Below are 21,740 nucleotides of genomic sequence, written 5' to 3' on the forward strand. Positions count from 1 at the left end.
TGGGCAGACTGGATGGACCGTGCAGGTCTTTTTCTGCCGTCATCTACTATGTTATGTTACTATGAATTATCCATTTAGCTCCCACCACTGTCCAATATACCCAGATAATTCAGTGCTGAGCCATCAAATACCTACATATTGGCACTGAATATCAGGGTATTATTTGACCATGGAAACTGGTGTTTAAATCAAACACTACCACTGTAGCTGAATGTCAGCTCTCTCCCACAGGTTCAGTAAGCTCTCTGGATGGTGAATAAGACCGAAAATACTATAATGCCTCTGTATCGCTCCATGGTGCGACCGGACCTTGAGTACTGCGTTCAGTTCAGCAGGGGTGTAGCCATTTGAGCTCAGGCCCACCCATCAGCAGTGCACTCCATAGGCACCCAGAATATAAAGCTCGGGGAGGCAGGTTTTCCCGCTGGCTGCTGCTTCACTGGTATTGCCCCATCCCCGGCTCGCATTCTGCAAGTTTTGTTCCCTCCCTCGCTTACTATCACTTTTGGGCTGCGTTTTTTATTCTACAGCAAAGCCGTGCTGGACTGGGACTCTTTGCATGCTGCAGCTGCTTCCTTCGGGCCGGCCCCACCTTCTCCGATATAATTTCCTCTTTTGGAGGAGGCGGGGAGCCGGCCCAAAAGAAGCAGATGCAGCATGCATAGAGTCCCGGTCCGGCGCGACTTTGCTGTAGAATATAAAAGTGAGGGAGGGAACAAAACTTGCAGAATGCCAGCTAAAGTATTTATATTTTGAGTTGGGATATGCTGGGGGTGGGCAGAGAGAAAACTTTGTGCCCACCCTCTTTTGTCTCAGGCCCACCCAAAATTGGCTGTCTGGCTATGCCACTGCCTCAGCAGCACTGCCGGGCCCACTCAGTTGAAGACTTCAGCATCTCTCCCTCTCCTCCCCTGCAGGGTTCTGGCGTCTCCACCCCCAGTACCTTATAAAGCCTTCTTTTCTTTGCCGGCAGTGAGCAATGACTCCCACCGGCCATGAGTCGAGCCTTCCCTCTGACGCAACTTCCTGTTTCCACATAGGCAGGACCAGGTCAGCGAGAAGGCTCGGGACCAGTGAGTCACCGTTCGCTGCCAGCAAAGGAAGGATTTAAAAAGTATTGAAGGATGGGGAAAGAGTTGAGACGCCAAGTTGCCTGGAGGTGGGGGGGGGGGGGGGGGGGGGGGGGAGAGATGCCAGGTGAGGTTCCTGTGCACCTGCTTCACTCCCATACAGAATTTGTTGAAAGATGCTGTCAATTATAATGCTAATTTAAAAGTGGGGGGAAAAGAGGAGTATGATGTGCAGAAATGTCACTTTGACTTGCCCCTCCATATCTAACCTGCCCCCCTGGTGCCACCCCAAATATTTCTGTCCAGAGAGGCCACTGGTAGTGGGTTTACTATTTGTATGTGAATCACCTGTTCTGTTTGCATTAAGTGTAATACTTACATGTTAATTTTTGAAATTGTATAAATAGAAAAGTGTGGTAGCCAGTGTTAATCCACTTTTAAAGGTAATCAATAGAAATAAAACAAAATAAAACATGGAAAAAAATAAGATGATACCTTTTTTATTGGACATAACAATACATTTCTTGATTAGCTTTTGAAGGTTGCCCTTCTTCGTCAGATCGGAAATAAGCAAATGTTGGTAGATGACAGTATATATAAGTGAAACATCAAAGCATTCTAGTGACAGTCTAACAGGATGGGGGTGGATAGGTGAGAGATAGGAAGAGGGACAGATGAGATATGTATGGACACAGGAGAGTGACAAAGCAGTACGATTTTCAAAGCAGTACAATTTTATGGTTTATAATGGGCTAGAAAACCCAGATCTTTGTTAAGTCCTATCTGGTGGGTGTCAAAATATTTAATCATTCTGACTTCAAACGTCTTGACATGAAATGAGATTGAAGGGGGGCAGACTCAAGAAAAATGTCAGGAAGTATTTTTTCACAGAGAGAGTAGTGGATGCTTGGAATGCCCTCCCGCGGGAGGTGGTGGAAATGAAAACGGTAACAGAATTCAAACACGCGTGGGACAAACATAAAGGAATCCTGTTCAGAAGGAATGGATCCTAAGGAGCTTAGCCGAGATTGGGTGGCAGAGCTGGTGGTGGGAGGCGGGGCTGGTGGTTGGGGGGCGGGGATAGTGCTGGGCAGACTTATACGGTCTGTGCCCTGAAAAGGACAGGTACAAATCAAGGTAAGGTATACACAAAAAGTAGCACATATGAGTTTATCTTGTTGGGCAGACTGGATGGACCATGCAGATCTTTTTCTGCCGTCATCTACTATGTTACTATGTCTTACGTTCCTGTATTGTTTTAAAGTTCCCTTTTAAGATTCTTACCATGAAGTCACTGGTACAGTGTTCTGGTTTTGTAAAGTGCTGCCCCACAGGTGTGACATCTTTATTAGTACTGGCATTTTTCATATCCTTGCAATATATCCAGCTGCAAACTATGCCAAAACATTTTGCAGGACCCCACTGTCATTCACAAAGGAAAAATATTCAACATTAAGGAATCTTTCACGTGCTCATCTTCTAATGTGGTATATATCATTCAGTGTAAAAAATGCAACAAAGGCTGCTACATGTAAGACCTTTGAAGTCAGAATGATTAAATATTTTGACACCCACCAGCCAGGACTTAACAAAGATCTGGATTTTCTAGCCCATTATAAACCATAAAATTGTACTGCTTTGTCACCCTCCTGTCTCCATACATATCTCACCTGTCCCTCTTCCTGTCTCTCACCTATCCACCCCCATCCTGTTAGACTGTCACTGGAATGCTTTGATGTTTCACTTATATATACTGTCATCTACCAACATTTGCTTATTTCCGATTTGACGAAGAAGGGCAACCTTCAAAAGCTAATCAAGAAATGTATTATGTCCAATAAAAAAGGTATCACCTTATTTTCTTTTCCATGTTTTATTTTATTGCTATTGATTACCTATAAATAGAAAATAAATTGCTTATATAATGATTATTGTTAAATGGTCTCTATTCATAGAGCAATGGCTATGATTTTACCACAACTAACCGTTGTTCATAGGGGGGCTATATTTGTCTATTAGAAACTACGGGGTATTTCTTTCATGTGAACTTATTAGAAACATAGAAACACGACAGCAGATAAAGGCCATATGACCCATCCAGTCTGCCCATCCTCTGTAAACCCTAATTCTTTCTGTTCCTAAGCAATCACACATTTATTTATTTATTTATTGTATTTGTACCCCACATTTTCCCACCTTTTTGCAGGCTCAATGTGGCTTACAGAGTATGGAAATGAAAACGTGGTTACATGATTTGAAGACAAAAAAAAAAAAAAAGACAGTCAGTCATAAGCTGAGGTGAAAGAGGAATTCAAATGGAAAGGTCCCATGCCTTTTTAAATTCTGGAACAGCCCTCCACCACCCAGGGGCGTAGCTACGGGTGGGCCTGGGTGGGCCCAGGCCCGCCCACCCAGCGCACACACAACTGCAGCAGCAAGCTAGCTGCCTAGCATGACGGCAGAGAGACAGCACCCGACCCGCGGTACTCTGGCAGCTGATCTCAGGCTCCGTCCGATTCCGTCCTCAGGCCCGCCCACCACCCAAGCGCGCACACACACACCGCATGCAGCAGCTGAGCCTAGCGCCCTAGCGTACATCGCAGGCACCCACGCTCAGGGCAGGCTCAGAAGACATCATCAGCCCACGCCCACCTACCTTCGGCTTAGAGGCAGTGCGTCGGTGGTGTCGTTGTTGTTGGTCGCACTGCATTCGCATGATCGCGGTAGCAGTATGACAAGTCCCGGACGTGGCTGTGCGCAGCGGCATGCATCAGCCTCGCTTTTGCTCGGCTCCGCTCGCTCGACGTGACATGGCATCTGAGGGAGGGCAGGGTAAGGCTAAAGCTGCACATGGCCACATGCACGTACGAAGGGTTCAGCCTGGCCCTGCCCTCCCTGGCCTGGAAATGTGGAAATTGAATTTGGCAAAGGAAAGAAACAGAAGAAAGGTCTGGTCGAAGTCGAGTTCCTGTCTCCCAGCCCCAGGTAACTTACTGCTAAGCAGTAGCTGTCAGCCCAGCCCAGCCCAGCAGCAGGTAATAAAATGCTTTTTGGGTTTTTTTGCATCTTATTTTTAACATTATCATGGTAATTTGTTTTTAAAATTAAGCTAGCTGGAGCCTGGTGGGCACTATTAAAATTTATTGTTGTGGAATTTCTGGGTGGGGTAAGCACTTCACTGCCTAGGGCAAAAAATGTATATATTTAATGATTAAAATATACCTTTTTTTGCCCTGCAGTCAAGAACCCATCCCCACCCAGAAGCCCACCTATATATATATATATATTTGTGCCCGCCCATATTAGCTCTGGGCCCAGCCAAAATGTCAGGTCTGGCTACGCCACTGCCACCACCACCCTTTCTGTGAAATAGTTCTTCCTTACTCCTAAGCCTATTATTCCCTCTTAACTGTGTAATTATGCCCCCTCATTCCAGCGCTTTCCTCTTCCTGTACATAAATGCCCTTGAGATATTTAACCCCATAATAAGCCATATGGGAGCATTGGACACTAAAGGGTTTACATTTAAATGTCTATCATGTCTCCTCTGTCCCTGCTTGCTATAGGAGAAAGGATGCCGGATTTGATCAAGGACCATCAATCAGCCAGTAGTTTTGAAAGAGCCATAAAAAAGATTCGCAACAGACTTTTTGCATCCTCAGCAACAACGTATGATATGCTCAGAAACATCCCCCCGTGTTCAGACTGGGCACAAAACATTTAAAGGAAACAGGAGGACGCCCGCCAAACCAGGCTCTCGTCTTTCAACAGCAGGAAGCAAGGGCTGGGCAGCGTCGGCGGCAAGTCAAGGTGCGAGAAAGGAAAAAAGGGCGGAAATGTAGTCCGAGCCAATCATAGGGCGCGGCTCGGCGACAGAACCTCCAGCGGCCAATCGGGTGCTGGCTGGCTTCCAGCCGTGGGTGGGAGAAGGTGCAGGTGGCCCGTGGGTGTGGGCTGACAAGGGCCCCGCCCTCCCCCGGGGAAAGATGGCTGCTCGCGTGTCCGTATCGCAGCTGAAGCTGGAGGCTGAGATCGAGCGCTGCCGGGCTGAGTGTCAGTGGGAGAAGCTGGCGGTGCTGGCGCGTCAGCTGAGCCCCCGTGGGCAGGAGGGCGGAGGTGAGTGAGTGAGAGCGGGGTGTCCCGTCTGTGCGCGGGCACCGTTGACACATTAGATGCAGTATATATTATCTGATAGCGCTGCTTTTGAGTATTCCAGCGCTACTTATTCTTGCGACCTCAGCAATCACGGGCAGCCCTGTTGCTCTCCCGGCTGTCAGGCGAGTTGGCAATGAGAGTTTTGTTCTGGCTGCCTGTGACAGCATGATCGGTCTATGCAGAGCGGCATCTCTAGGAGAATCCCCATTCTGCCAGCAGAAAAGACCTTGGGATCACACCGTGGGTCTTGCATGGCATATGCATATCCCAAGCAAAGCGGTAGTCTGACTGCAGTTGAAAAGTTACACACCCTAGAGTGGCTTTAAGATGAATCTTTTACTTTAATAAGATGGTGTGTTGTGGTTTTAGGCAGTTGATGCGGAGGAGGGTAAGTTGGGTTTAAATTTACACACTCTGCTATCCACTACGCGGCCCTGGTACCTCTTGACCACTTTTTTCATCAGAAGTGGAGGTTCGAGGACTAGAGGAGGGAAGGGGGGGGGCAGTATTTGGTTGCAGTAATACATGAATGAACTGTGATTGGTTGGCAGAGAAGAGTAATGGCAGAGATCCTGGGTCTTGCTGGAGACTGGGTGTGTGCAACGCGCTGTGCATTGACTGTGACTAATCCATTCAGTGTAACTAAAATTGGCACAATGCAACTGTTGAAGAAACAAAACAGTAACTTCTATCTGTCATATCCTCAATCTTTCACTTTCAACTGTTCCTAATGCCTTCAAACATGCTGTAGTTACATCACTTCTAAAAACAAAACAAAACCCTTTATTGGACCCTACGTGCCCTTCCAGCTATTGCCCTATCTCCCCCCTCCCTCCCTCCTCCAGCTGTTCACAGCTGTTTTCTTGACTTTCTTTCATCTCAAGCTATTTTTGACCAACTTCAGTCTGGCTTTTTTGCCCTCTACATTCAACTGAAACATCCCTTGCTAAAGCCTTCAGTGATCTGTTCCTGGCCAGATCAAAGGTCTCTCTCTTATCCTCAAACTTCTCAATCAATTTGCTGCTTTTGACACTGCTGATCACTATTTACTCCTTGATACACTGCCTCACTTGGATCTCAGGGTTCTGTTCATTCTTTTTTCTTATCTCTCCCATCCCAATTTTAGTGTATGCTCTGTGGCTTCTCCTCCTCAGGGCTCTGTCTTGGGACCCAGGGCCTTGCCAACCCGGTAAGTGGGGTAAGCACCGCAGGGGGGCACCTGCCTACAAGGGTGCCACGGCCAGCGCTGCCGTCCAGTTGCATTTCAAAATCAAATTTCAAAAATTAAAAAAAATAAATAAAACTTACCGCGTCGGCGCCTATGCGCTTGCGCTGCTGCTGCCTTCCCGTGCGCAGCGCTCGGCTCTTTGGCACTGCCCAGCTCTTCCCACGCGCGGATGGGCGGAGTTGGAGACAGAGCCTGAAGATGTGTCAGTGATAGAGGTGTGGCAATGGTGGGTCTTTTGAGAGCACTTTCCTGAGTGCTGTGGAGTATTGTGCAGGAGATGGGTTGGCAGCCAAGAGAGGAAGAGTTGTTGCAGCTACTTGGAGAAAGGCAGCCTCAGTTGATTGCGGGGGCTGCTTTGGAGCACTCTGATGGACCATCGTGGGGTGCAGATACAGCAGACAGGACAGCTGCAGATGGCGCCTCTACAGGACAGCGGTGAGCAGAAGTCGCATTAGTTTGAAGCGGTGCATCGGGATGGCGGTGAGTGGAAGCTGCTTCGAGGTTACCAGCTGAGGGTAGGGCTGGGAAGTCGGAGGCGCTTACCCTGTCGAGGATGAGCTGGGTCCTGCTGATGCAAGAAGGTTAGCCAGTTCCTTGAGAATATGGCTCCTGCTCTTCAGTGCTTGCAGAGACATGCAACTGCACTTTGATCAAGCCACCACATTATGCTTGGGGCTCCAGCCACTGGGCACACATGTGGTGGGAGTCTGATAGTGCCATATTCTTCCCGCACTGTGGGTATTTTTTAAATACTGGTTTTCATATTGGGTGGTGAGGCTTGGCCTTTGATTTTGATTTGTCGTTTGTTTTTGTGCTTTGGAAACCAGCATTGTTATAGAGAGTGGAGCAGAATTTGTCTGTAGGCTAAAAGCTCATGAAACAGACTGGCACATGGGTGCTTTGGTTGTAGTAGCCACTAGGTGTGCAAGTTCAGACATGCTCAAAGATTTTTCTGGGCTCTAGGGAGCAGGTCAGAACTGGCGTCTTCTAGTGATGATATCACCCTATGTGTGGCTACCTTATTTTGCTTACACACAAAGTCCAATGCAGTGTTTTTCAACAGGTGTGCCACAGCTGCTCCCTAGGTGAGATGTGGGCAGGAGCAGACTGACTTCTGGCAACTGAAGACCCAGAGCAGCAGGGGGCCCATTGCCACATTTCTCCCTGTTTCTTTGACTCTCCTCCTACACTGCACCACATCCCCCCCCCCCCCCCCCCCCCCCAATGTCTTGAAGGAAGTTCCCCGGCAGCCTGATTGAAGTCTCTTCTGCCCTGGTCCACCCTTGCATAAAAGGAAGTTGCATCAGAAGGGGGTAGGTCACGGCAGAAGAGAGGCTCCAAGCAGCAGCAGTGAATTCCTGCTGGTTCCAGCCTGTGGGGGGGAGGCGCCAATTGATAGTCTGTAGGGGGGCACGGCCCTGTTGGGACCTCTTTTTTGTTTGTTTTTTTTCTCCATCTATACTTCTTCCCTTGGTCCTCTGATCCTCCTCCCATGGTTTTCAGTATCACCATTATGCTCATGACTCCCAAATCTACCTCTCCACACCAGAAATTTCAGCAAGAATCCAGGCCCAGGTCTCAGCCTGCCTTTCTGTCTGTCTGACATTGCTGCCTGGACGTATTACTGCCATCTGAAACTAAACATGCAGATTTTCTGCCTGGGATTTGTTCTTTTTCCACCACTAAGGAGCTTAGGGAAGAGGCAGAAAGAAGCTGGTTTGTTTAGACCTCCAACCAAAAAGTGATCTGCTGCCCTTACTGCTTCCTATTCTGCTCCCCTTTCCTCCACTTATTCCCTCCTCTGTAAACTGTGCAGTAAAATTCTTACTCTCCCACACTAATCATTTTCTTGTTGCCCCACTTTGGACGAGATGACTTAAAATGTAGAAAACACTTCTAGCGTAGTGTTTCCAAATGAGTGTTTTGAGTATCTCAATGAAGTAGAAAAATCCAACAGGTTAAGCAATGAGTGGAGGAGTGTCCTAGTGGTTAGGGTGGTGGACTTTGGTCCTGAGGAACTGAGTTTGATTCCCACTTCAGGCACAGGAAGCTTCTTGTGACTCTGGGCAAGTCACTTAACCCTCCATTGCCCCATGGAAGCCGCATTGAGCCTGCCAGGAGTGGGAAAGCGCAGGGTACAAATGTAACAAAAATAAATAGATACTATTGGAGATTCTACATGGAATGTTGCTACTATTGGACATTCTACATGGAATGTTGCTATTCCACTAGCAACATTCCATGTAGAAGGCTGCGCAGGCTTCTGTTTCTGTGAGTCTGACGTCCTGCACGTACGTGCAGGACGTCAGACTCACAGAAGCAGAAGCCTGCGCAGCCACATTGGTGATCTGCAAGGGCCAACTTCTACATGGAATGTTGCTAGTGGAATAGCAACATTCCATGTAGAATCTCAAATAGTAGCAACAGTGGAGGAGTGGCCTAGTGGTTAGGGTGGTGGACTTTGGTCCTGAGGAAATGAGTTCAATTCCCACTTCAGGCACAGGCAGCTCCTTGTGACTCTGGGCAAGTCACTTAACCCTCCATTGCCCCATGTAAGCCGCATTGAGCCTGCCATGAGTGGGAAAGCTGTTAGTTTCCAAAGCTAGCAATTTCTGTCACTAGATAGAACACTATTATGCATAAAGTACTCCGCTATTGATGTTAAATTTCACAAACACGTTTATTAATGTCCATCCACTAATTACCAATTCATACACAAAGCACTCACGCAACTCACATTCAAATGTCTTACACACCATACCCCCTACAGGACAAACTTATATTAATTTATGCCTTTACATAAACTTTAAATGCTATTCATGCCTATACCATTGATCAATGCTTGTACTTAAATCTATAATGTCCAGCCAGCTCAAAACACGCTGTTGAGAACAATCCTCTTTGGACTGTATAGCCACCGCCAGTCATCACAGATCACCTGTTTCCATTCCAAAGTGGTTAGGCCTGGGATCACGGTAGCCACTCTGTCAAGCAATTAAATCACTGTGTATAGTCAATGTTGAATGTCATACAACCCACAGAACTCCTCATAATGGTGTACAAAAATCCACCTCCCCACTCCCCCCGTTTTCTATTTCTGTTGATGGCTCTCTCATTCTTCCTGTCTCCTCAGCTCAAAACCTTGGGGTCATCTTTGACTCTTCTCTCTCCTTCTCTGCTCATATCCAGCAGACCGCCAAGGCCTGTCGTTTCTTTCTTTACAACATCTGTAAAATCCGCCCCTTTCTTTCCGAGCACTCTACCAAAACCCTCATCCACACCCTTGTCACCTCTCGTTTAGACTACTGCAATCTGCTTCTTGCTGGCCTCCCACTTAGTCACCTCTCCCCTCTCCAATCGGTTCAAAACTCTGCTGCCCGTCTCATCTTCCGCCAGGGTCGCTTTACTCATACTACCCCTCTCCTCAAGACCCTTCACTGGCTCCCTATCCGTTTTCGCATCCTGTTCAAACTTCTTCTACTAACCTATAAATGTATTCACTCTGCTGCTCCCCAGTATCTCTCCACACTCGTCCTTCCCTACACCCCTTCCCGTGCACTCCGCTCCATGGATAAATCCTTCTTATCTGTTCCCTTCTCCACTACTGCCAACTCCAGACTTCACGCCTTCTGTCTCGCTACGCCTGGAATAAACTTCCTGAGCCCCTACGTCTTGCCCCATCCTTGGCCACCTTTAAATCTAGACTGAAAGCCCACCTCTTTAACATTGCTTTTGACTGGTAACCATTCGCCTCCACCTACCCTCCTCTCCTCCTTCCTGTACACATTAATTGATTTGATTTGCTTACTTTATTTTTTGTCTATTAGATTGTAAGCTCTTTGAGCAGGGACTGTCTTTCTTCTATGTTTGTGTAGCGCTGCGTACGCCATGTAGCGCTATAGAAATGCTAAATAGTAGTAGTAGTAGTAATTTATAGCATATGTTATTGAAATACACCTACCTTAATAACTCATTAGTTAACCGCATCTTTCACAGAGGGGTCATGTTACTAAGCTGCAGTTAAAGGGGGCGTGCGCTAAAATCAGCGCATGTTTTTGACACGCACTGAGGTCCCCTTTTATCGTAGCAGGTAAAAGGCTGTCTTTTTTTTTTTTTTTTTTTTTTTTCTGGAAAAGAAATGGCTGTGCAGTAAGTGAACCACTTACCGTGCGGCCTTTTCAGGGGGGGGGGGGGGGGGCAGCACTTATCACCAACCATTCAGGTGGTGGTGGTAAGGGCTCCCGCTCTAACCTGGCGGTAACTGGGAAGTGTGTGACGCTGCTTAATTACTGCCGGGTAAGCACTAGTGCTAGAAAAGCAACATATCCCTAATCACTGATAGTTATGTTTCATTTGTATCCCACATTTTCCCACACATGCAGGCACAATGTGGTTTACAGAAAATTAGGAAAAATTACAAATTGTGAAGGTACAGATAAAGCGAACAAAGGATATACAAGGGGAGCATTAACTAACAGTGGAAAACTAGGCAAGATGGGGAATGTATTGGGGAATATTAATCAGCAGAGTAACTAGGAGAGTACATTTTAACAAAGAGGTAAGTTTTCAGCAATTTCTTGAAGAGGATGTGGTCCATTTGCATTTTGAGGTGCTTCGGCAGTGCATTCCAGAATTTTGGGCCACAATAGCGGAAAGAAGAGGAAAAAACATCATCTTGCAGTTAGGAAAATGTAGTTGAAGATATGACCAAGCAGCAGGCACAGAATTCCTTAGTGGAAGATCAGTCAAGTTGAGCATATAGTCCGGGGCAAGCCCATAGATAATTTTAGGGGTTAAAGCACAGATTTTAAAAGTGATACGTTCCTGTACAGGTAGTTCAATGTAAGGTACTCTTGAAGCAGCTATCATATTTCTCTCGGTCATCTTTCACATCTGAAAATTTATAGCCAAGCATCTGAAAATTTATAGCCAAGCGTTTAAACCTTCCTAAGTCAAAAAAAACAAACAAAAGACAATCAAAACATCAACAAAGGACAGAGAACCAATCGGGTACAAAAATAAGGAAACAGACTCAAGCCAATCCTAAAATTAGAAAGAGCCAGTCCCAAAATGCCAGGCCTACTGCTTTTTTAACATAATGAAATGAAAAAATAAACCAACAAAACCAACCCACAACAACTATCCTTCCTCGACAGGGCTTTATCCCGATTATGCCACACAAACTCTTTGTACCTGATCACACTACATTTCAATTCCAAAACATTGTGCCTCTTCTTGATACAGTGGAAAACTATAGAATCCTCCTGATCCCTTTATTAAGGCACTACCTATACTCAGTCAACCCGACTTTCAATTGGCTAGTAATTTTTCCCAACACAGATTTAGTTGCATAGACCACGAAGAATGAATTACAGGAAGTCTTTTGTCTCCATTTGTACATCTTATCTTGTGGATTTTCTGTTGTAAGATCTGCGATACTGCACTTACAGATCTCCGTTTTGGCACAACACTTCCCTTTGTTTCCTGTCACTACTGTGTGCCGCAACCAATTTCTTTTCAGAAAGCAAGAACGTACTGACTTAAGTTGACCACAATTTTTAATAACGAAGATGATATGTGAGATGCAACTCTTATAACACCACATCTCCTCTTAAATCAGTGCATTTACTTTGCAGAAGCAGATCTCGATTATTGCATAGTGCTCATATATACACTTTATCACTAGAGATAGATAACCCCAATGCTCTAGCTTCGAATTCAAATGTTTTCACACTTCTTAAGTTCTTCCACTGTCAGGGTTGCGTTAACTCTATATTGGGCCCTAGGCAAACATATATTTGTGGGCCCCCTACCATACCCCTCCCCCAATGTACTTCTTTTCTCACCACCATCTCCTTCCTACCCTCCCCCATTTAACCTCTCCAGAAGTAGCAGGGGAAAGTGCAGAGCCTACCTGTGGGCATGATGGCAGTAAAAGCCTTGAAAACCACGTGCGACCACCTAAACTTCCGGAAAAAACTAAAAACCAACCTGTTTAAAAAGGCATACCCTACCAATCTATGCGGACGACACCCAGCTGTATCTCTCCACACCAGACATCACCGCGGAGACCCAGGCAAAGGTATCGGCCTGCTTAACCGACATTGCTACATGGATGTCCAACCGCCACCTGAAACTGAACATGTCCAAGACTGAGCTCATCGTCTTTCCACCAAAACCCACTTCTCCTCTTCCTCCACTTTCCATCTCAGTAGATAACACCCTCATCCTCCCCGTCTCATCTGCCCGCAACCTCGGAGTCATCTTCGACTCCTCCCTCTCCTTCTCGGCACACATCCAGCAGATAGCCAAGACCTGTCGCTTCTTCCTCTTCAACATCAGCAAAATTCGCCCTTTCCTCTCTGAACACACCACCCGAACTCTCGTCCACGCTCTCATTATCTCCCAACTTGACTACTGCAACTTACTCCTCACCGGACTCCCACTTAGCCATCTATCCCCCCTTCAATCTGTTCAGAACTCTGCTGCACGTCTTATATTCCGCCAGAACCGATATACTCATATCACCCCTCTTCTCAGGTCACTTCACTGGCTTCCAATCCGATACCGCATTCAGTTCAAGCTCCTCCTTCTTACCTACAAATGTACTCAATCTGCTGCCCCTCACTACCTCTCTACCCTCATCTCCCCTTATGTTCCCACCCGAAACCACCGTTCACAGGACAAATCCCTCCTCTCAGTACCCTTCTCCACCACTGCCAACTCCAGGCTCCGCCCATTCTGCCTCGCCTCACCCTATGCCTGGAACAACCTTCCTGAGCCCCTACGTCAAGCCCCCTCCCTGCCCATCTTCAAGTCTCTGCTTAAAGCCCACCTCTTCAATGCTGCCTTCGGCACCTAACTCTTACCTTCAGGATATCCGGACTGCCCCAAATTGACTGTCCCCATCGTATCGTCTACTCACTTGTCCTTTAGATTGTAAGCTCTTTGAGCAGGGCCTGTCCTTTTATGTTAAATTGTACAGCGCTGCGTAACCCTAGTAGCGCTTTAGAAATGTTAAGTGGTAGTAGTAGTAGTAATCTCTGCAACACAACAAAACTAAAGTACGTAATGGACATAACACAACTCTTCCATTGTACGATTCCCTAATGTGACTGTGCCACATGAACTTTATCGCACCACAACATCACTTTGTATTTGTTCACACCGGAGTCTGCAAACGTCTCTCCGGTACTATGTAAGCCACATTGAGCCTACAAATAGGTGGGAAAATGCGGGATACAAATGTAACAAATAAATACATAATAGTTTGAGTGAGCACAAGGACTAGGCAAGCACATACTTTGAGTGGAACGGCTTAATGGTTAGAGCGGGAGAGCTGCCAGGTTAACTCATTCCAGCAGGGAGATTTTAGGTCAGTCCTGGATTTCTGACAACCCTATCCTGATACATTATGGGACCTGAAGCACCAGTTTTCAATGGGTGAATTGTGCTGTCAGTTCAAAAATAGGAACAGCCAGTCTCCCACCGTGAGCTGGGTAACGTGGCAGCTTAGCAGCAAGGGGCTGAAAATCAGGGAAGTTGAGCAAGTCATTTTCTCTCTCCATTGACTGTAGTGCAAAGCAGAGATGCCAAGGGTAGACTGCCCCAAAGAGTGCAATTTACGGACAACGAGGCTGAAGTATAAATTTACAAAAAGATTTTGTGTGTGACATAAGCTTCACAAATGGAAGAAGCAAAATAAAATATTTAAAGCTTTCTTTGGTGCCTCGGAAAAGATAGAGTGGAAGCTGTATTAGAACAGTTTTCAAAAGGGATTTACCCAGGTCACTTAACAGGCATATTTTCAAAGCACTTAGCCTTCCAATGCTTTATAGGTTTCTATGGAACTTTGGAAGGCTAAGTGCTTTGAAAATATGCCTGTTAGGGAGTCTTTTTGAAACGATTAGCGTGCTAAACATTAGAGATGCTCATAGGAGTATATGAGTGTCTCTAGCGTTTAGTGCCTGCTTATTTTTAACGTGCACTAAAAATGCTAGTGCGCCTTTGTTAAAAGGACTGCACCTCGAATATTGTGTTCAATTCTGGTCCCCGCATCTCAAAAAAGAAATAGTGGAATTAGAAAAGGTGCAGAGAAGGGCGATGAAAATGATAAAGGGGATGGGACGACTTCCATTGAGGAAAGGCTAAAGCGGCTAGGGCTCTTCAGCTTGGAGAAAAGACGGCTTAGGGGAGACTTGATAGAGGTCTATAAAATAATGAGTGGAGTTGAACGGGTGGATGTGAAGCGTCTGTTTACTCTTTCCAAAAATACTAGGACTAGGGGGCATGCGATGAAGCTACAAAGTAGTAAATTTGAAATGAATTGGAGAAAATGTTTCTTCACTCAACGTGTAATTAAACTCTGGAATTCGTTGCCAGAGAATGTGGTAAAGGCGGTTAGCTTAGTGGGGTTTAAAAAAGGTTTGGACGGCTTCCTAAAGGAAAAGTCATTAGACCATTAAGGACTTGGGGAAAATCCACTGCTTATTTCTGGGATAAGCAGCATAAAATGTATTGAGCTTTTTTTGGGATCTTGCCAGGTATTTGTGACCTGGATTGGCCACTGTTGGAAACAGGATGCTGGGCTTGATGGACCTTTGGTCTGTCCCAGTATGAGCCCAAATGTTGAAAGATAAACTATTTATATGAGTCTCTCTCTCTCAGCATGCAGAGCTGTGCACTGATGTCCAAGGTGTAGGCACAATGAAAGAAATCTACCGCCAGGTCTGAGGCGGCGTAGAGCACCCCCGAGATCCACCTCCGCCCCCAGATAGCCTTTGGCCCTCCCTCCCTCCCTGTGAAGCAAACCCCTTGTCCCGACTTCCAAAAATAACTTCTGGTAGTCTAGCAGCCCTGACTCCCCCACCCTCAACTTTCAAAATATAAATCATCAATGTCTAGTGACACCCACCCCAACCCCTCCCTCAAGCTCCAGACCTTCCTTCTCCCAGATTGTACCTTAAAAGAGGCAGAAGCCATGCCCAATTGCTCCTGCTGCCTCTGATGCCTCCATCTTGAGAAATGGTGGTCCCTGACCTTTTCCGAAGATAAGCCTAGCTGCCGTGTTTTGAGCGGTCTGAAGTTTCTTTAATGTTTGTTCTTTGCATCCCGCATAAATTCTATTGCAGTAGTCTACATGGCTTAGTACCATTGATTGTATCAGGTTCCGAAATGTTCCCCTCGGGAAGAATTGTTTCACGTGTTTGAGTTTCCACATTGAGTGGAACATTTTCTTTGTTGTGGATGTCACTTGGCTCTCTAGTGTTAAGTTGCGGTCCATTGTAACGCCAAGGATTTTCAGGCTGTCTGAGATAGGGAGGGTGTAATCTGGGGTGCTGATAATTGTGGGGTTATCCGCGCTGTGTAGGGATGAGAGGATGAGTACAGGTACAAATAATTACCTGTACATAATATGTAAACTTGTAACTTACAAAAACGCCAACCATTCCACCTCCCAGTTTAAACCCCATGGTTGAAAGGTTTTCCATTTCTAAATCCATTTCTGCTCTTGATGCCGCAGGTGATGCACTGAATCCACCCTCCCCCCCTCCCCCCCCCCCCCCCCCCCCCCCCCCCGGAAGGTTAGGAACCTCCATAACTTCAAAACATAGATGCTGCAAAGAATGACTGTGGCTTATCCAGTGTTGCACCAAAGGGGCCTGAATTACCCCAGTCCGTATCCTACTCAAATGTTCCAGAATTATACAATGAATCGCCCTTGTAGTGTGTCCCACATAAAGCTTAGGGCATAGAAAAAGATATTTAAAAACTTGACAGATATTAATGAACAAACAAACCTTTTTCCAGTAACGGGAAGCTTACAAAACTAGAAGACATGAAATGAAGCTGTCGACATCAGGAAATACTTGCCTACAGAGTGTGGTGGATTCCTGGAATGCTGTTGCATAGGAGGTGCTAGACAAAACTGTGTTTACCTTAAACCTTTTTGAATTCTATCACTAGAGGATCCCCTATATGGAGGGGCGTATCTGGACTCCGGCGGTAGGGGGGGCCAGAGGGAGGGGGCACATTTTAGCCCCCCCGCCGCCCCCCCTCCCCACCATTGCCGAACACCCCCCTCCCTTCCAACCCTCCCTCCCCGCTGTCGCTTACTTTTGCTGGCAGGGGACCCCAACCCCCGCCAGCCGAGATCCGCTTCCTCCTCCGAGTCCTACCTTTAAAAAATATTTATTCAGCTGGCGGGGGACTCCAACCCCCGCCGCCGACCCGAGATCTTCTTTAACTTTCTTCTATCTTCGTGCTCCGCGTGGCCGACGTGTTGCTGCTGTTGTGCAAAGCTGAAATCCAGTTTCGGAGTCTGACTGACGTCGTAACGTGCTGTGACGTCAGACTCCGAAACTGGATTTCAGCTTTGCACAACAGCAGCAACACGTCGGCCACGCGGAGCACGAAGATAGAAGATCTCGGGTCGGCTGGCGGGGGTTGGAGTCCCCCGTCAGCTGAAGAAATATTTTTAAAGGTAGGACTCAGAGGAGGAAGCGGATCTCGGCTGGCGGGGGTTGGGGTCCCCCACCAGCAAAAGTAAGCGACGGAGGGGAGGGTTGACGGCGGTAGGGGGGCCAGGGCAAAATCTGCTGGGGCCCAGGCCCCTGTGGCCCCACGCAGATACGCCCCTGGGTAAGAGGATGGAATATAAATACTGTATAGAGTAATTCCACTCAAAACGTAAATGACTTTCACACTTCCTATTTTAAAAAGGTGTTGGGGAAGGGTAACCTATACAAGCACACAGCTCTGGAACGCGTTACCTCGCAACCTGAAAACGGTCTATGAATTGACCAATTTCCGCAAACTATTGAAAATCTATCTCTTCGACAAAATATATCACAAAGATCAACACGTGTAACTGTACAATCTTTAACATATCCAGAAATGTTCTTTAATGTCTTTTGCTTTAACACTATCATGTATTTCACCACCATGTAACTACTACTACTACTTAACATTTCTAGAGCGCTACTAAGGTTACACAGCGCTGTACAATTTAACAAAGAGAGAGAGAGAGTCCCTGCTCAAAGAGCTTACAATCTAATAGACAAGTGAACGGTCGGTCCGATAGGGGCAGTCAAACTGTAAAACCAAATGTATATTCTCTTCTATTTCCAGTATCTATGATAAATTGTAAACCACATTGAGCCTGCAAAGAGGTGGGATAATGTGGGATACAAATGCAATAAATAATCTACACTGAGTAGTTACAACCCTAAAGCTAAAGGTGGTGGTGGTGGGGGAATAGTAAAAATCACAGGCAAGCTTTGGCCACCTTTCTGGGCAGATTGGATGGACAATGCTCGTTATGTTTCTGTCGTGCATTTTAGTACTCTGCAATGTGGGCCTGAGGCATCTGGTTCCAGGGAAAAAAATATATATGTGAAGAATAATTTTATATAATTCTGAAATTTTGGGCACTAATCACCTATATTTCTATATAATTATCTTACAGCAGTCATGTAATTTCTTATATCCATTTTGTAAGTAAATGTGAGGCTGTGTCCATGAAAGATTTAATGGGGGATGAAAACATTCCTGGTCAGAGAACTGAAGTCTACCCCCAGCAAACTTTTTCCAGTATCAGTTTCACAGGGGAAGGAATTTGGTTATATGGTTTAGTACACACATAAAAGGCATGAGAACTGCTAGGATGTGAGTTCAAATCTCCCTCCCCCCCCACAAACTGACTGTGCGACCCGCAAGCCAGCTTACTTATTGGAGTCTGGATAATTATAGCAGTGTTTCTACTTTTTAGTGTCTTTGGAAGCTGTTTTTCTGGCCCCAGAACTGGGCATAAGAGTCCATTCACTTCCCTGTGCTCCCACGTCAGGGGAGTGTTCGAGTTGCTGTAAAGCAGTTATGAATACAAGTAAATAATATGAAGTTAGTTTTTCAGTGGTTTATGGACCACATAACTTTAAATGGATAAGATTATCTGGGACCTAGTAAAGAAATTTAGGTGGATAATTGGGCACAGTGTATTGAAATGATGATGCTTTATAAAGACAGAAGTGCATCATTCTACTCTTTATGTGAAGCATGAGAGCTGACACCACCCAAGTTTCTTTTCCTATTTTTACCAAGTTATGTCCGTGCCATCTTGCTTGAATTAAATAATGGAACATTGTTGGCAAGAGTTCAAATGTCATCAGATAGGAGGCAGTCTTCTTTTCTTCCTGTACTTTGTATGGTAACACTGCCCTGAGTGACTGCTTGTTCCTTAACCTATCTCTTGCAGATGACTTTGGGAATCTGCTCCTTGCGGAGTCCTTGCTGGAGCAGTGTTTGAAGGAGAACGTTGCCAAACTGAAAGACTTGACTCCATTAATGGAAAAGTATGAGCCAAAAATGAGGGAGGCAAAAAAGTGTTTGACAGGTATCCTAAACAGAGGAAAATTACTAGTAAGTACTTTCTGTCAACAGATGTAAATACTCATCGGTCCGATGCCTGCTGCTATGAAGTTGCACAATCTACCTATGAATCCAGTTGTCATCAATGTACTCATCTGCTCTCTTGCTCTGTGTGCTTGAGGCTCATTGGTGGGTGCTAGAATTTTTTTTTTTTTTAATTTTTATTTAACAGCATCGAGTTCTGAGGATCACCTGCAGAATTTTCTCTTTTTGCAATTAATAGAAAAATACATGTTTTCTTTTCAGTAACATTGAAATTGCTTATTCCCCTTTTAACTACTGAGCAGGCTCCACAACCTTTTAGACAGTGAGAATAAACCCTTCAGCTAACAGGCTATGAGGGGCATTTTCGATCTGATGTCCAAGTTGGACTTTGGACGTTTTGCGCTAAATTCCCAAATCCGAAAGTGAAATATGGCCATTTTTGAAACTGCAAAAATGTCTGTTTGTAACAAGGTTTTGTGCTCTGCATTTATTTTTTCAGTCCATTTTCAAAAAAAACACCCCAAAAATACAAGTGATAAACTTAGAAAATCAAGCCATTGGGATGTAGAAGGGGCCAGCATTTTTAGTAGACTGGTCCTCCAGACATCCCAGAAGAGCAATGTGGCACCCTAGGGGGCACTGCTATGGTTTTCATATAAATGCTCCCACGTACACATTTCACCATTGCTCCCTTGTTTTGTCTGCTGAGCCTTCCAGAACCCACTGCCTCCAACTGGGGACACCTATATGTGAGTACATGGGTTTCTGGTGAGTTTTGGAGGGCTCAGTTTCCTCCACAAGTGTAACAGGTAGGGAAAGTATGGACATGGGTCCACCTGTCTACAGTGCGCTGCACCCACCACTACACTTCTCCAGGGTCCTACATGCTGAGGCTATCATACAGGCTAGGGAGTACTATCTTTATTCACATTTTTTGGGGGGTGGGAGGGAGTTGGTGACCACTGTGGGAGTAAGGGGGGGGGGGGTCATCTGATTCCCTCCAGTGGTCATCTGATCATTTAAGGTACTTTTTGTGCCTTATCCATTATAAAAACAGGACTAGACCAAAAAGTTGAAGTTTGCCCTAGACATTTTTGTTTTGTTCCATTCGAGCTGTAAAACGTCCAATTGTTAGGCACGCCCTAATTCCACCTTCTAAATGCCCCTGCCATCCCCCCCCCCCCCCCCCCCAACTTGTGATTTGGACGCTATGCAGGTGAAATGCATAGATAAATGTCAGCAAAATAGGTTTTGAAAATACTGATTTGGACGTTTTGAGATGAAATCTGTCCAAATAGTGCTTTATGACACTTTTCTTTTGAAAATGAGCCCCTATGTCTCTTTCAAATTGCTAATCTCTTCCTAACACTGAGGCATGTAGTACAAACTCAGATTGTATGAACCCTTCAGGGACAGAAAAAAACCTACTGCACTCAAATGTTCACCCCTTCGATAGCTTTCAGGTTTGCAGGTGGTGTATAACATAGTAACATAGCATATAATGACAGCTGAAGAACCGCATGGGCCTTCTGGTCTGTCCAATAAGGCGGCCAGAGCCGCAGCTGCCATTCCATGCAGGTTATACTCTGAGGCATATTTTCAAAGCACTTTGGGAGGCTAAGTTCCATAGGTTTCTATGGAACTTTGTAAGTCTAAGTGCTTTGAAAATGAGCCCCTCTGTCATGTAGAGTCTGACTAAATTTTGGGTTCAGTTTTGGCACCGAAACTGGCTTGAAATCTGTATTGGCCTCATTTTGGTTTCAGACGAAAGTGCCTGTGTATTTTCATGTGGACCGAAACGAGGTTGCACAGTCCCTACTTCCTCCCTCCCTGAGCAAAAAGCCCCCCTCCCCTGGTGGCAGCCCTCTCTTGGCCTATCGTGTTGTCGGAAGGCAGTGGGCACAGGAGCGATCTCCACTCGCTCCTGCGCATGGCCGGCACCTGCTTCAAAATGGTCACAGACTTCATTTCGGTCGGGCTGTACCGTCATGATCAAGCACTGGCATAGCAAATAGGGCAATCACACAATCATGGAAGAAATTTTTATTAAAGTTTATAATAATTTTGGATAGTCGCACTTATTGTCCACACTTGAATAAACCAGCAATCCAACAATATTGCAAACTGCCATTTTACGCTCTTTCAATCCTTAGGAAAATTTGACACAAAAAAAAAATGCACACTCGTTCTTGATCTGTTCCTGCCGTCATTGGGACACAGATTGTAGAAGTCTGCCCGGCATTGGCCCTACTTCCCAATCGCTGGAGTTGTCGTCAAAGCCCGCTCCTGCTTATCCATAATCGGGACATAGACCGTAAATGTCTGCCCTATTTTGCTATTATTTGAGACACAGACTGCCCAGTACTGGCTGGCCTTCCCTACCATTGGAATTGTAAAAATAAAGTAGCAAGACCATAGAAAATATTCTTATTGTGTGTAGGACGCTGAATGGGGAAAAAGCACCTTACGAAAACAGGTCTTTATCAGTTTTTATCTTTGATATCAATAGAAATCAAACAAAATAAAACATGGAAAAGAAAATAAGATGATACCTTTTTTATTGGACATAACTTAATACATTTCTTGATTAGCTTTCGAAGGTTGCCCTTCTTCCTCAGATCGGAAATAAGCAAATGTGCTAGCTGACAGTGTATATAAGTGAAAACATTCAAGCATTACTATGACAGTAAAATAGATACTATTGGAGATTCTACATGGAATGTTGCTACTATTGGAGATTCTACATGGAATGTTGCTATTCCACTAGCAACATTCCATGTAGAAGGCTGCGCAGGCTTCTGTTTCTGTGAGTCTGACGTCCTGCACGTACGTGCAGGACGTCAGACTCACAGAAGCAGAAGCCTGCGCGGCCACAT

At 45.7% G+C, this 21,740-nt stretch overlaps 1 protein-coding gene across 1 annotated transcript in view; it reads left to right on the forward strand.

The window, feature by feature from the left end:
* Positions 1-5,043: 5,043 nt before the first annotated feature.
* Positions 5,044-21,740, forward strand: part of TTC7A (tetratricopeptide repeat domain 7A) — a 557,697-nt gene continuing 541,000 nt past the window's right edge. The window contains exons 1-2 of the mRNA XM_030195820.1: positions 5,044-5,186; positions 18,707-18,870. Of these exons, the coding sequence (XP_030051680.1) occupies positions 5,057-5,186; positions 18,707-18,870 (294 nt within the window). The 5' untranslated portion in view covers positions 5,044-5,056. The remainder of the gene's footprint in view (positions 5,187-18,706; positions 18,871-21,740) is intronic.

Source organism: Microcaecilia unicolor, chromosome 3 (assembly GCF_901765095.1).
Source record: "Microcaecilia unicolor chromosome 3, aMicUni1.1, whole genome shotgun sequence".
Classification (NCBI taxonomy): Eukaryota; Metazoa; Chordata; class Amphibia; order Gymnophiona; family Siphonopidae; genus Microcaecilia; species Microcaecilia unicolor.